The sequence below is a fragment of the Panthera tigris genome, chromosome C1 (assembly GCF_018350195.1).
Source record: "Panthera tigris isolate Pti1 chromosome C1, P.tigris_Pti1_mat1.1, whole genome shotgun sequence".
Classification (NCBI taxonomy): Eukaryota; Metazoa; Chordata; class Mammalia; order Carnivora; family Felidae; genus Panthera; species Panthera tigris.
In genome coordinates, this window is record NC_056667.1 from 48,494,153 (window position 1) to 48,509,907 (window position 15,755).

At 41.7% G+C, this 15,755-nt stretch overlaps 1 protein-coding gene and 1 long non-coding RNA gene across 5 annotated transcripts in view; one reads left to right on the top strand and one right to left on the bottom strand.

Annotated features, from left to right (window-relative positions):
* Positions 1-482: 482 nt before the first annotated feature.
* Positions 483-15,755, bottom strand: part of CC1H1orf87 (chromosome C1 C1orf87 homolog) — a 78,982-nt gene continuing 63,709 nt past the window's right edge. For all 3 annotated transcript variants that reach the window (XM_007089871.2, XM_042997400.1, XM_042997399.1), the window contains 3 exons: positions 12,674-12,753; positions 8,970-9,177; positions 483-924 (listed from right to left, as the gene is read on the bottom strand). In XM_007089871.2, the coding sequence (XP_007089933.1) occupies positions 764-924; positions 8,970-9,177; positions 12,674-12,753 (449 nt within the window). In that variant the 3' untranslated portion in view covers positions 483-763. The remainder of the gene's footprint in view (positions 925-8,969; positions 9,178-12,673; positions 12,754-15,755) is intronic.
* Positions 8,667-15,755, top strand: part of LOC122241404 — a 132,891-nt gene continuing 125,802 nt past the window's right edge. Inside the window, exons 1-3 of one of the 2 annotated variants that reach the window (XR_006221517.1) lie at positions 8,667-8,791; positions 14,181-14,259; positions 14,789-14,918. This is a non-coding gene — a long non-coding RNA (uncharacterized LOC122241404). The remainder of the gene's footprint in view (positions 8,792-14,180; positions 14,260-14,788; positions 14,919-15,755) is intronic. The other variant, XR_006221518.1, reaches the window with a different exon arrangement.

Below are 15,755 nucleotides of genomic sequence, written 5' to 3' on the forward strand. Positions count from 1 at the left end.
GTGGTGTGATGTGTGTGTGTGTGTTCTGGGGGAGGTGCAAAGTTAGACAGAAGAACTATGGGGACTGGTGGAAACTTCTGCTTGATTTTCCTGCCAGAGGGAGCAAAGAAGATGTTACTTAGTTCAGAACCCTTTGTCACTCATTGAAACTTCTATCCTATACTCTGGGAAAAGGACAGTGTAACAGCATCTACTTTTGTACTAGAGAAAATATCTCACTTGTTCAGAAAACATTGCTTGGAATTCTGCTCCTACCCTTAGTATTAACCTATTGTTAATAATTTTATTTTTCTTATAATGTGGAAATCCTTCCTAGAACAGTGACTAGAGGCGGATCACACATCCAAAAATGATATAGTTAGGTCTCTTATGTGACAGGCATTTGACGGAGTTGACAACAATATCTAGCATATTTTTTACTCTATGGAATTTCAGGGTTTGCAAAAGCAAAGTTTCCTCAGCAAGGTAGAAAAAAAATCGTGTAATGTTCATAAGGAGCTTTATTGGAATAAAAGGGGGTTTTAAGAAATTGGGTTCTTGCCACCTCAGGAGAGGAAACCTGGTTTTCTCGGGTCACTCTGAGCTGCCTATCAGGGAGTATCATAGCTAGAAATGAAGCCCAAGTCCAAAGCATCTTCAGTTGCTGCATCGGCCTTGACTCTGTGACAGTGTCTCCACCACTATGCATGGGCTGGGGAGAAACACGTGTCTGGGTAGAAAGGAAGAAAAAGGAAACATCTGTTCTCACAATATGGGTTTGTTATCATAGCTCCTTTAAGTACTGGAGTGCTGGCTCCAAGAGCATATTTTCTCCCGCACGGAATCTCCTCAAGGCTTGGTCGATTTTCCGAGGGCTCAGGGATAGGTTGTAAATGAGATTGTAGTTGTGAATGAGGCGTCTGGCCCGTTCCTTTTCCAGGACTCCTGCGATTGGGTTGGGTGGGTGGTAGGTTTTGAAAAGAAGAAAGAAAAAACAAAAAAGAGAAAACAAATCTATTAGCTCAAATGACTTCCGTGTAAAAACAAAATGCTAATATTTTGACACTTTAGGCTTCTTAAAGCAATTTAAGCTTGTTCTTTGGGGCCATAACACTTTAAAAGCCAATTTTTAAAACAGGTGGAGTGCCTGCAAAAATCGATTTCTAATTTTTCTGGTTTATTTTTATCTTATGGAAGTAGCCAAACACGTTCCTAAACAGGCAGGTTTCAAACAGCCCATTTTTATGCTTTTCTGGAAATGTATTTGCTGTGACTCCCTCCAGCTTGCTGTGTGATTACAGGTAAAGCATCACGTTTCTCAAGGCTCAGAGTCTAAATGTGTATAGTTGAGATGGTAGTGCTTATCATCACAGGATGTGCTCTGGTACTTACGTGTTATATGTATCAGTGCCAAGGTGCTTTCCATGTTAAGGGTAGGTGGATGTTGGTGGTTGCAAAGAGGAGTTTTATTTTTTTTTTTAATTTTTTTTTCAACGTTTTTTATTTATTTTTGGGACAGAGAGAGACAGAGCATGAACAGGGGAGGGGCAGAGAGAGAGGGAGACACAGAATCGGAAACAGGCTCCAGGCTCCGAGCCATCAGCCCAGAGCCTGACGCGGGGCTCGAACTCACGGACCGCGAGATCGTGACCTGGCTGAAGTCGGACGCTTAACCGACTGCGCCACCCAGGCGCCCCACAAAGAGGAGTTTTAAAGGTAGAACAGAGCATCAGCAAAGATCAAGAACTCACTTATGAGCTCCTAATTGTGAGCTCATATATGTCAGATACAGATATGCGCTTGGGAATATAGAAGATTTAGAGAAGTGACCTTTTAACCTCAGGAAGATCCAGTTGAGACAGTCAGATATGCAAAAAATTAACTAGAATGCAACAATAACAATAATCACACACACGAATGTGCACACACACACACACACTCACACACACCATTTATCATGTTTCAGGAATGCCTCCAAACATTTTACCAGTAGCAATTCATTTAATGCTCACAACAGCCCATTTTACAGAAGAAGAAACTGAGGCATAGAGACGGTAAGTCACTTGCCCAGGGTTGCTTAAAACCATGCATTTAACCACTACACTACATTATAGAGTAAGGAAGAAGAGATTATTTTAAGTGAGGCTCAGATTGTTTCCTAAATATGTTCCTTGAATTTGGGGGATCTACACCACTGGTGTCAAGAAAAGCTTTTAAATATCTTTTATAGGGATTAAAGATGCATCTCATGCATGTTGTTCTTCTACTCTTCTATACTGGTGTAGGCTGTGGTAGCGATTGTGGATTCTTTCTCAAAGAGGCCAGAGATGGTCCCCGGGTCATGTTGGAAACATCACTACCAGCCCATTAGAGTTTGTGTCTACTGGATACCTGTTATCTCTGTTGAAGCTGCCAAGTAGTATTCATATATATTTTTTTAATGTTTATTATTTTTAAGAGAGAAAGAGAGCATGAGCAGGGGAGGGACAGAGACGGGTGGGGGGGACACAAAATCCAAAGCAGGCTTCAGGCTCTGAGCTGTCAGCACAGAGCCCGACATGGGGCTCGAACTCATGGACCGCGAGATCATGACCTGAGCCGAAGTCTGACTCTCAACCCACTGAGCCACCCAGGCGCCCCAAGTATTATTTATATTTAAATGAGCAAAGACCACTGAGCATGATGCTTTCCTCTGAACTCCCTGATGGGCCTTCTTAGCAGTGGACTATAGACAGGTCCTAATGTGATTTATTCTATTCGTTCTGTTTGGTTCTGTCCTGTCCTGTCCCATCCTCCCTCCGTTTGTTTATTGTCTATCTCTTCTATTAGAATGTTGATCTTGGCAGAAATAATTTTCTTTGAGTTGGCCAATTGCATCTTTGCAGTTCTCTGGATTGGGTGGCTGTTCTTGGTCTGGTCTAGGTTGGATCCCTCAAGACATTTCCTCATATTCTGCCTCTGGAATTATTAGTCATGGACTTTGGAATAAGTGTCTGGCCAGGGAAGGTATTTTAACTTTTTGAGCCTCAGTTTCCTCAACTTTAAAATAGGGATAATTAAATTGTATAAAAACCAGTAAAATAATGAAAGCTTAGAACAGTGCCCAGAACTATTAATCACTCATTAATGCAAGAATTATAAGATGATTATAATAGTTATATCATCAACATTATTTAAAATATATAAGAATGTATCTTAATAAAAAATTTTTAAAAATACACAATTTAGTTTATATTTCAATCACAAATTAAAAGTAATGTTAAGGGGTGCCTGGGTGGCTCAGTCGGTTAAGCGTCTGACTTCAGCTCAGGTCATGATCTCACAGTTCGTGAGTTCAAGCCCTGCGTTGGGCCCTGTGCTGACAGCTTGGAGCCTGGAGCCTGCTTCGGATTCTGAGTCTCCCTCTCTCTCTGCCCCTCCCCTGCTCACGCTCTGTCTCTCTCACTCTCAAAAATGAGTAAATGTTAAAAAAAAATTTTTTTTTAAGTAATGTTAAAAAATACATCTAGAAATCACCACTGGTGTGCATGGGGACATTTTCTGCTATCTTCTGAGCTTTACCATTGGTAGAAGATTCCTAGTGTCAAACAAGAGTCCATTGACTGAAATTTGTATCTGTCTAATTTACTGTCATTAGGGGATGCCTAGGACAGCTGCATAAAATAACCCTTACAATCTATCTTAGGGTTGAAAACCTGTTCTTGTCCCACCAGAACCAAAATAAAAGAAATAATAAGACTTCCTTTAACATCTACTTTATTCTACAGTTTACAAAGACCTCTCAAATGTAATTTGATCCTTTCTCAAATCTGGGGAGGTATGTTTTATTATTTTATTTTATTTTTTTAATTTTTAAAAATCATTATTTATTTCTGAGAGAGAAATAGAGTGTGAGCAGGGGAGGAGCAGAGAGAGAGGGAGACACAGAATCCGAAGCAGGCTCCAGGTCCTGAGCTGTCAGCACAGAGCCCGACGCAGGGCTCAAACTCACGAACTGTGAGATCATGACCTGAGGTGAAGTCGGACGGTCAACCGACTGAGCCACCCAGGCGCCCTGAGGTATGTTTTATTATTAACAGTCTTAGTTTATAGATAAAGAAACAGGCTCAGAGGATATATATATATATATATATATACTGGCTTTCAGGGCACAGCAATTAGTAAAATCTGGAGTTGAATCTAAGTCTTCTGGTAAAAACAAACAAAGAAACAACCAACAAAGCAACAAGCAAAACCTCATGTTCTTTCTGGTGTGTCATGGGAGTTTAGTGTAGTGGGAAGTCCAATAGAACTGGGTTTGAATTATGGCTCAACTCCCCACTGGCTATTCTTTTACCACTTTGAGGTTGGCTTTTTCCTCCGTAAGTAAGGACATTAATGCCTTCAGCATGTGGTTGATGTGAGGAGTTAGTGATTCAGTGTGTGCAAAGTCCAGACTCATGCAAAGAATGTCCTTGAGGTCTCTCATTGCATTCTGCCTCCTTGAACGTGAAAACGTTTTCTATCTAGCCTTCAGTTCATTGGGAAAATTCCAAATCTACCATTCACTCAAACATTTATCCCAACCACCTTTTTTTCTTTAGAAAACAGGACCAGTTATTCACAGTCATTTCTTATTCTTCCTCTTCAAGGATATTTTCTTGACAACCCCTGTTAGAAAATAAGCACAAAGTAGGTTCCCAGAAACACTAATTTGATGATGGATGGTCTGTCTTCACCCTGAATGAAGAACACCCTGGCCTACATATTTCCTTGCACATAATAAAGAACACTGATTCATCAATAGGCAAAGTAGGTATCATCTGCTCAGTGTCTAGATTGAGGCTGTGGTGGTCAGCTAAATACTGTGGTTAATAAACCAATGAAATGACCTCAGTTAATCCTCTTTCCTCATTAAAGATAGTTTTAGATGTTCCCAGATCAGGCTGACACATTCCCTGGCTGACAAGGAACTAATGAATTTCATAGAAACAGAGAAAACAGGCATAAATAGTGAAGAGGCCATGAGAGAGACATTTCAAATCTGCTGGAGTCTGCCTCCAAAGTCAACAAAACTCTGTTTTTCCTCAGAAGAGTTCAGAAGTATGAGAAAGGTCCCAGCCATTGGGGAGTCTTTTAGCAACTGAGTTTATGATCCATCATCCATCACTGCAACTTAGCATTTGTTTCTTTAGAAATGTCTTCTCTCTCCACCTGATGTTTTTTTGTTTGTTTATTTTTGTTTGTAACCCCATCACCACTCTAGTTATGAATACCTAGGCTCATGATTATTTCAGTAATGGCTTTTTTAAAAAAATGTATTTTTATTTATTTTAAGAGAGAGATAGAGAGCAAGCAGGGGAGGGGCAGAGAGAGAGGGAGACAGAATCCCAAGCAGGCTCCACACTGTCAACACAGAGCCCAACATGGGGCTAAAACCCACGAACCATGAGATCATGACCTGAGCTGAAGTCAAGAGCTTAACTAGCTGAGCCACCCAGACACCCTTTCAGTAGCTTTTTAATCTCCTTTTCTCCAGTATCATCTGTAAATTATCCATCTTAGCTTTTCTTGTGCTCTGCTCTGGTTGAACCTTTGGTGGACACTGGGTAGAGGATTATCCTAGGACTTGGGATTCACAGTAGGGTTTCAACTTCACTATCTAATCCAATAGAAATCTTCTAAGCTTTGTGGAAGATGGTTTCAACTCAGAGCATCCTCCCTAGTTATCTAAAGCTTCTCTCTCTGGGAGGCTCACTCAAGCTCTCTCTTCCATGGAACCCTCTCTGAATACTCAGCTCACATTAGATGATGAGCTTCTTTTCATCTCTTCTCTCTTTTCCTTGGACTCTAACTCTTGTGTCTTCAATTATGATGCTTTACTATATGTTGTCCTTGAAAATGTTTGTTTTTCAGCATTTAACTACTCTCAGTCTTGGTGTCAGACCTAAAAGCTCCTTGAGGCCAGAGACCATGTCTTTTTTTTTTTTTAATGTTTATTTATTTTTGAGAGAGAGAGAGAGAGAGAGAGAGAGAGGCAGGCTGGAGGAAGAGCAGAGAAAGAGGGAGACACAGAATCAGAAGCAGGCTCCAGGTTCTGAGGTGTCGGCACAGAGCCTGATGCAGGGCTAGAACTCAAAAACTGTGAGATCGTAACCTAAGCCAAAGTTGGACACTTAACCTACTGAGCCACTGAGGTGCCCCCAGATACCATGTCTTATCCTTTCGGGTTTTCCTTCTGGTCCAGACTCTAACAAAGTGCTGGGCTGATAACACATGTTTAATAAATGATTTTCTAATTCAGCTAGATTAGTTTTTCATTAAATTTTTTTTTCTCCTCCTCTCTTTGGTAGAATTGTTTGAAGTCCTTGGGTATTATATGGTAATTATACTTTATGTGGTCTAGAGTTAAGTGATTTGGAAATTCAAAACAAAATGAAACAAGAACACACAGTGAATGAAAATACGTGCATTGCTACTATTACACGATTACTTCTAGAGAGTACTAATGCATCTGCTATTTCTTTTGTTGAGATATAATTGACATATACCATGGTATAAGTTTAATTTTTTTTAACGTTTATTTATTTTTGAGACAGAGATAGAGCATGAACGGGGGAGGAGCAGAGAGAGAGGGAGGCACAGAATCTGAGCTCCAGGCTCTGAGGTGTCAGCACAGAGCCTGACACGGGGCTCAAACTCACAGACTGAGAGATCATGACCTGAGCCGAAGTCGGACGTTTAACCGACTGAGCCACCCAGGCGCCCCTAACATTGTATAAATTTAAAGTGTAAAATATGATGATGTGATACATGTATCTATTGGGAAATATTTACCACCTTAAGGTCAGTTAACATATCCTTTATCACATACAATTACCATTTTATTGTGGTTGTTACTGTGGTGGTAAGCATATTAAAGCTCTACTCTCACAGCAACTCTAAAGTATACAATACAGCATTGTTAGCTAGAGTCCTCATGCAGAAAATCAAATCCTTGGAACTCATTCATCTTATAACTCAAAGTGTGTACCCTTTGATCAACATCTCCCATTTTGCCTGGCAACCGCCGTTCTGCTCTCTACTTCTCTGAGCTCCATATCTTTTTTTTTTAATTTTTTTTTAACGTTTGTTCATTTTTGAGAGACAGAGAGAAACAGAGTATGAGCAGGGAAGGGGCAGAGAGAGAGGGAGACACAGGATCTGAAGCAGGCTCCAGGCTCCGAGGTGTCAGCACAGAGCCCGATGCAGGGCTCAAACTCACAAACTGTGAGATCATGACCTGAGCTGATGTCGGACACTCAACCGACTGAGCCACCCAGGTGCCCCTGAGCTCCATATCTTTAGGCTCCACATATAATACGCTAACTCATCATGAACACAGAATGTAATTAAGTACAATGATTTCAGTCCAGGTGCTTTTCTATCTGCTCCCTCTTTTTCATTCTCCAGGCTTCTGACCTTGACCTGGCCTTCATTTTCACTAGGACATTGCAATAGCCTCCTTTCTCCTTTCCCTGCTTTCAGTTTCTCCTCAAATCTGCACGTAGCCATTGAGGGTCTTTCTGAGATACGACTTCATCATACCAGTTCTCTTCTTAGAAACTCTCAGTGCTATTCATTCCCTTTGATCTAAATCCAAATTCCTTGGTCTGGCGTCTAAGATCTTCTTGGAGCTAGAATCTTATATTTTCTGCCTTTATCATGTAACTTTCTTCTTAATAGCCCTTGTCTTTTTTCCAAACCAAACTTCTGACACTGAGCTTCACACATAACGCTTTGCTTGGGTAACTCGCACTTTTGCCAGAAAAGTCTATTTCATTCCTTTGTACGTAAACCGTGCTTTATCCTTAACGGTTAATTTCACACTAGCATAACCTTCCCGGATCACCTCACTAGGAAGGAATTCGCCTTTCTCTGAATGCCGACATAGCACACTGTAACGGTATTTATCACCTTCCATCTTGGATTTATTTATGTATTTATATTCATTTATTTGTTCCCTCAAAAAAAAAAAAAAAGTTGAATAAGGATGCCTGGGTGGCTCAGTTGGTTAAGTGTCCGGCTTCAGCTCATGTCATGATCTTGCATTTTGCGGGGTTTGAGCCCTTCGTCGGGCTCTGTGCTGACAGCTCAAAGCCTGGACCCTGCTTCAGATTCTGTGTCTCCCTCTCTCTGCCCCTCCCCCACTCGTGCTCTGTCTCTCAAAAATAAATAAACATTAAAAAAAATTAAAAAGTTGAAAAGAATCATGCAAGGTACTAGAGCTAAAAAAGGAATATAGTCTACTGGTGATATTGTAGTAAGTCTCCAGATAAAAAAAAATACAATATATCAAACAGGATAATGGTTGTTAAAGAAGTCTAGGAGGCCAGATAAAGATTGGCCTAGATCTTTCTTGGGGAAATCCCGGGAGTCTCAGAGGAGTAAAGCCTGAGTTCTAACATAAAACATGTTTAGGTTAGGCATGAGCTAGCCAGGCGGACAAGATGAGGAGTTGGCAGTGGGTAAGGTAGGAAGAAGAGAGGTCGACAGCTCAGACTGTCTGGGCATAGGGTTAGAAAAAGCAGCCACAGGGGAAAGCATAGCGTGTTTGAGGAAGACAAGTTCTTCATTATGACAGGGTAGGATATGCTGAGAGAATAATGAGTTGAAGGAGAAGAGACTGGTCAGGTGGACAGAACCAGCTTTTGCCTTGCTGAGGAGTTTGGAGTTCAGCCTGCCAGTGGGCACGCTGAAGGTTTCAGTCAGGAGTTTACAAGATTGGATTATGGGTTGGACTCCAGTAGTTAATGGAGGAGGATCAAAGACACAAGAAACTGTAAGCAAACTGGTGGGTGATTCACGTCTGATTCTGATTCATCTTTGTATTTCCTGCTTGTGATCCCAGTGCCAGTGCACGTGGTTTCTATACAAACTGTACTTGGTAATAAGTGAGAGAGAAGGAGGTGTCCACTTCCAGACTAGAACACAAATAGAAAGGTGTATCCACTGTATGCATCCCACTTCACCTGTATTAGTCAGGTCACACAGGTAGAGGGCATTTTCCAGCTTCCTGAACTTGTCAGTCCATGTCTCATATTCTTCAGGCTCGTTCTTCATCATTGGAGTCACGAGAGGCTGTGAGATTGGCCTGACCTTCAAAGCTTTCAGGGGATCTTTGGGGGATGAAATCTCAGCAGGAGGGTTTTCTGGTTGCAGCTCCTCTTCTGGAATTTTCTACCAAAACAACACAGGCATCTCACTGGCAATACATTCACCACAGAGAGCTCCTCCAGTCTCTTGGCCAAAGATGAGGCCACACAGCTAGCAAGATTTATTGCAAGGTCTGGCTTTGTAAAGCTAGAGGATGTGTTTCAAATCGTCAGTGCCATAGGACCATATCTGCCAATTCTTGCTGGATATAAACTACTATGTTGAGTGCATGTGTGTGTGTGTATGTTTTAAGAGAAGAGTGAAATCATGACTTTCATTCAGTTTACATTTCTGATTTACACAAAACAAAGGTTTTTGTAACTGAGACATTTCATGACATCCTACTCTATTTTATACTAGTGGGGTTACACGAGGGGATGGGCTTCAGGCAATGCTTATAATTTCTTGGTGGGAAAACTTCTGCATCATGAGTGTGAGATTCTTGATGAAAAGTGATTGAAACAACACTGATATGATCTTAGGCTCCTGGGCTCATTTTAACAAAGCATAAGTCACCTCTGCGATCTGTCTGTCCTATTCATTTAAGAAAGGAAGCAGCAGCCCAGGGAATAGAAGTGACTTACTAAGATCAGACAGTCAATGGTAGACACAAAACTAGGAGGAGGGTGCAGAGGTCATGTCCAGCTCATTGTGGTGTTCTAACTCTGCGCCCTGCACAAAATAGAGATGCCTTTAGAACAGGTAGACAAATGAGTCCCCGCCATGCCATGTAAGACATTCTGTCACTTATCGTGAAGACAGAGAGTGGGCATCTATTGTTTCATCTGATCAACCCCACTTTTCCAGGAATTGCCCATCTTGTCTATCTACATGGTTGTGGAGAGAATTACCATGTATCTACATGCATGGTGCAGGACGAGGCATCTAATAATGAAAAATGGGCCAATAAACACACTTTCCAGTGACTGGGGAACTATTTGTGAGAGCTAAAGACAGAGAGATAGAAAAACAGAGTCATTCTGTGTAGGAGGTAGGAATGCAGCAGATTTTCCACTCAGTGTATTGGAAATGCAAAAAAGATGGTCTGTTGAGAAAGACAGATAAATGGATAGTTAGACAGAAGGATAGATAGACAGAGGGTAGGAAGTTGATGGCAGAGAGAAGAGAAAAAAATATAGGAAGACATGATGTCCAAGTCCCTGAATTGGGCACACTGTTACAGTTCTATCCTTAGGCAGCATAATATGCTTGTTTACCCTTCCAGTATATTTCGTTGTTAGGGTTGGTTCTATTAATTGCAATCCAAATAATCTCAACTAATTTGCCATAGAATCATTCCTCTACCTTTGGTATAATATCTGTGCTTCCCCCAATTTTCAAGTATCTGAATTTCTCCAGTTTTGTACCTTTGTCTCAATCTTCTCATATACAAGTTGTGAAAATCCCAAAGCTCTAAAAAATAAAAATTGCAGTAAGGAACCAAGTTTTGAGTTTGTTAACAAACATGGATTAAGCTGCTGCTGGGGAATATGAAGAATTGGTTTGTTTGAAATAATAGAATGCTATATGAAATTGAACCCCTATGGATGACCAGCAACCAGCAAATTTTAAGAGATTAATATAAAAGAATTCCTCTTTGATATATATATATATTTTTTCTGACCGGTGCTCATTTCTCTTCAGAAAGCTCTGAGTGCCTGGTGGAGCCAGGGAGAGGAAGGGGGTGAGGGAGGAAAGGGGAGAGGGGACCGCAAGAATCCAGGCTGGCGCCTGGCAGGAGGAAGATGGCAGAGGGCTAAGCGGTAGCCACTGCCCGATAAAATCAGTGTTAAGAAACAGCTGAAAGTTTTCATGAAGTAAATAAACAGGACTCTACTTTTTAGAGCCTTGGACCACTTTAGAAATCTGATGAACGCTTTAGATAATCTACCCAGCTAAAGGCACACATGCATAGAGTTTGGTGGATGATTGTAGAGAATTCAAAGAGGTCATTGGATCTGAGAAACTGATTTAAAATAACTTTGTATTTCTTCAGATAGTTCAACAGTCTCTTTGACCACTAAAGGCAGGGAAAGGGGGGATTTGTATGGACCCGAATTAGGCTCAACCAAACAAGTAAGTAACACATCCTATACTGTTTTAGTCCCACGTTATCAGGATCAATTCCAAATTCCTTACTTGGCACATAAGGCCATCCAAGTTCTTGTCCTTGTTTATTTTCTTTCGGCCCTATGTATGCATCTTTTTCTCTCATCTTTTTCCAGCCACAAAAATCCAGAAAAAAAATAATGCCTTTATGTTTTATACATACTATTCTCTCTGTTGTAAAAGCCCTTCTTACCACTCATGCCTTGATTGGTTGGACTTCTACACATCCTTCAAGACCCAACACATATTTCACTTCTTGTGGGAAGCCTTCCCCAAAGCTCCAGGTGGATTGAGGGGTGATTCTTTGTAGCCCCTTTATCCATCCCAGCACTTATTCCAAGATATTGTGATTATTACAGTGTCTCTCTCTTCTACCAGAGTTCTAGAGACCGGGTCTGTGAGGTAGTCATTTGTGGATCGTCAAGGTCTTGTTAGTGGCTTGGCACATACTTGGTTCTAAAGACATGTTTACTGAATGAGTAAGGGGATGAAGAAACGATTTTCTCTGGGAAAATAGGAAATTTGCTTTACCAAACTTCTGCTTCAATTTCACTCCCTAAAAATTGGGGCAGTGAATGCTGCTTATACAGGAATGTGAGAAGAATCAGTTATTGCAGAAATGCAGCAAAATCCTCAAACAAGAGGCAAAATAAAAGAGCAAAGTATATTTTTTATAATCTTATTCACAACAGACTTAACACTCAAGGAGAAAAGCATTTGCTGTTGTTTCTTGCGTGGCAAGAGGCTTGCCAAAATGGATACTATTTTCTAAAATATTTCAAAGTGTGAAGTGCATGAAGAGGCCTCCCGTCATTTTAAGATGAATTATGTTCTAATCCGGGCATTTAAAAAACAACAACAACAGAAAAACTCAGGCTGTTTTTCAATTCTGTCTGCATCTTCTTTTGGCTAAGTGCTGGGAATATTAAAGCGGATTTTAACTGCTTGCCAGATTTTTTTTTTTTTTTTAAATCAAAGAGCCCATTACATTTTAAAATGTGATGTCTGGGGAAAAGGTCACCCTCAGTTTCTGGAAGCTGGACTTAAGATGTTAAAATAGGTCTCATAACCATCTTTTATTTTGATGGCAGTTGGTGGATTGGTCACAGGCTTTGGAAGGACACCTGTATCCATGCTACAAGTCCAGTTTCTTGGGGGCAGATGGCAGGCCCTTCACCTCGTGTTGAGAGAGATCTGTGTGCGTACCAGCTGGGACAGGAACCAACCCACACTCTCAGAGTTCTTCCTCCCTCCTCTGTTGGAAGAGAGTCTCAAAGTCAAAGATAGCCTGACATCAAGGTGTTGGGTGGAAATCAAAAACCCAGAAGGGAGGGCCCCACCCAGCATCAGAAAATAGAGGGCCAAGGATCGTTGAAGCCCTTCCCCAAGCTCTGGGTAGCCAGGTGCATACCATATGTTCTGTTCTGCCTTGAGATATCTTAGCAACTTCAGCCTGCATGGTAGTGGCAGAGGTTTCTTTTGCTTTCTTTCCTGGACAAGAAAGAAAAAAACCGAAGGGTTTAGTTTGGCCTCTTCATTTTAGTACATACACATACCTACAGAGGCAAAGAAAATGTTGAAGCTCTGTTATGGGGTTGGCACTGTGTTGGGTGCTAGGGATCTACTGGTAGATAAAAGAGATCTGGTAGCTGCCTTGATGGAGCTCACGAAAGGGAAGCAGACGCTCCAAGTTATTATTCGGTTACAAACTACCAGAAACACAACAAAGGAAAATGTGAAAATATTTGAACATATATTGAGGTAGCGGTGAGAGCGGTGGAGGATATGAGAAGGCTCCTTGGAGGAAGGTACACGTAAACTGGGGACCTGAGGGGTGAATAGGAGTTTCCAGGTAAAAGTGATGCTGGCAGTGATGCTGGGCAGATTGCTTCAGATAAGCAGAGACAACAGCCCATAGCGCAGCCTTGAATCAGGAGGGCTTTTGCAGCTTGGAGAGTGGCAAGGGCCCTCCTTCCATGGTTCTGCCTCTTTACAGAGAAGCAGGAACTTCTGCCCCTCTCTCCACGCAGGTGTGTGCCTCAAGGCTCCGGTAAAAGCTTTGCCTTCCTTGCTCCTTTCAGTGTTCAGAAGTGCTGTACAGGAAGAGGTTTGGACATCATTCCTAACCCAGGGGGTTCCACTGCCCAGACACTACTTGCTCAGGCTGCTGCCTTCACGAATAGAAGAAATTTCCTTAGGATGCAGGAAAAAGACATGAGGCTCTTCTGCTGAAATCCTCTTAGGCTTATTGTGTGTATCATCCATTCATCACTAGCCGCTTCCATCACACTGGGTGACTCACTCATCTGTTTCACAAATCCATGCGACGACCACACAGTACAGATTTCTGGGGACTTCAGCTTCGATGTTTAGTGCGTTGTTCAAATATGCCATTAACAAATACCTGTTGTTCCTGAGTGGGGTCTCACTACTTTCAACAAAAATGGTTTAATCAATACATTGCGCAGAAAGGTGGAGAGTGGAGGCTCTGGCCTTGGGTTGGAGTCCCGGCTCCTGTCTCTATCAGCTGCGTGGCCCTGGGCAGGTTCCTCGTCACCACTGTGTCTCAGTCCCCACTTCTGTCAAAGCTGGATAGTGCTGCCCAGAGTTTAGTGTGAAGATTAAATGGACTAGAAACTGTAAAGTCTCTTAAAAACTGAGAACAAACTGAGGGTTGATGGGGGGTGGGAGGGAGGGGAGGGTGGGCGATGGGCATCGAGGAGGGCACCTGTTGGGATGAGCACTGGCTGTTGTCTGGAAACCAATTTGACAATAAGTTTCATATTTAAAAATTAAAAAAAAAAAGAAAAGAAAAGAAACTGTAAAGCAAACTCCTGGCACACAGCAAGTGCTCAATAAATGTTAACTAATAGAGGCACCTATGTAGGGATGCTCATGTAAATTAACTTACATTTCAGATGAAAAAGCCTTTTGTTACACCTTTAATATTGTACCTGTGAGCCATGACGCATCTTCTCCCTCAGTCTCTTGATGAAGGTAAGGTGACTTCATGATATCTGAAGCTTCATTACCCAGCATTAGAATAAGTACTCAGTTAGACTAAATGAAGGACCAGGTGCCCTGATTTGGAGCCTAGGAAATAAAGCCACTGAATATATAGTTCTATTCCTCTAATTCCTTTTCAGGTCCTACGGGAGGAGGGATTTCTTCTCTTCATTTCTTTATTCCCCTGTACCTAACCCAGATGCTAGAGTAAGACTTAATAGATGCTTAATGAGAATCATGATAGCCAGTTCAGGCAGCCCCTTTGAGGCAGATCCGATTTAATCAGCTGAAAATTTGCCATGGGAACCCATCATCACCTAGTAGCGCTGGCCCCTGCTTATTTCGCCCAGTATGTGGAAGAAAAGCTTTCTGCCAGTGAGAAAAGGTTCCAATTACTCTGAATGATCAAGTTTGAGAGTTAAAAGGATTCTGGAAGCAGTGTGTAGCATAAGGGTGGCAAGATAAACTTTGGTGTCAGACCTGAGTGCTAAACCTGGTCCTTCCCTTAACCAACCGCAAGCTTTCAGATCCTGACGTTGTCAGTTGTGGAAAGGACATGACACCAGCGGTCTGCAATAATATTGTGGCGATTCAAAAGAAAAAAGTTACTGAGAGAAAATACTTAACACGGGGAAGATGCTCCATGCAAGGTATTATTATTTGTTATTGTGTTATCATTATTATATGATCTTAAATCTCATTTCCCCAGAAAACGAGACTTAGCATTAATTATGATGTGAGCACTGTTTATTTTCTGGGCACTGTTCATGTACATTATCCCTTTTAGTATAAGAGCTAGAACCTAGTCTTTGTTCCAGGCCAGTTTCTCTCTGGTGTCTGCACTTCTCTAAGTTACATTAGAGGAAAATACAGGCTAGTCTCCCTGGTCTCTCTCAAGTTTCCCTTTCTCCCTTCTAATACCTATGAGCATATAAAGAGGTAATGGTTTGCACATGTAAAAATGGTTTGAGAAACCCGAGGCAGAACTAATTTTTTTTTTTCTAACACAGCAGGAAGGATAAATAATAACCATCTGTCTAGTCTGCCAGTTGATGATTTGTACTGGAGGAAATAAGCCAAGCTGGCTTCTAGAGATTTCCAGGTGTTGGAAGGGCCAGGTTTTACAGGGCTTCCAGTGGATTCTGATAGTCACACAGCCAGCCCTCCCTGCCCCCACCCCCCTCCACTAATGACTTGAAATCGTGGTCTTCAGTGTTGGCTGCTAATATGCTACCACCTGGGGAGCTTTAAAAATTACCAGTGTCTGGGCGGCACACCAGACCAATTAAATCAGAATCTCGAGGGGTGAGAACCCAGCTCAGAACTTCTAAAGAATTCTCTAGGTAATTCTAAAGTGAAGCCACAGGAGAAAACAACTGATGTAAATAAAGACTTCTGGCCTCATTGGACCTAGTGAATGAACTTTTGTGAGAAGGAAACTAATATATGTCAGATATCTCAATATATGCCAGACATTTCCTCACGTG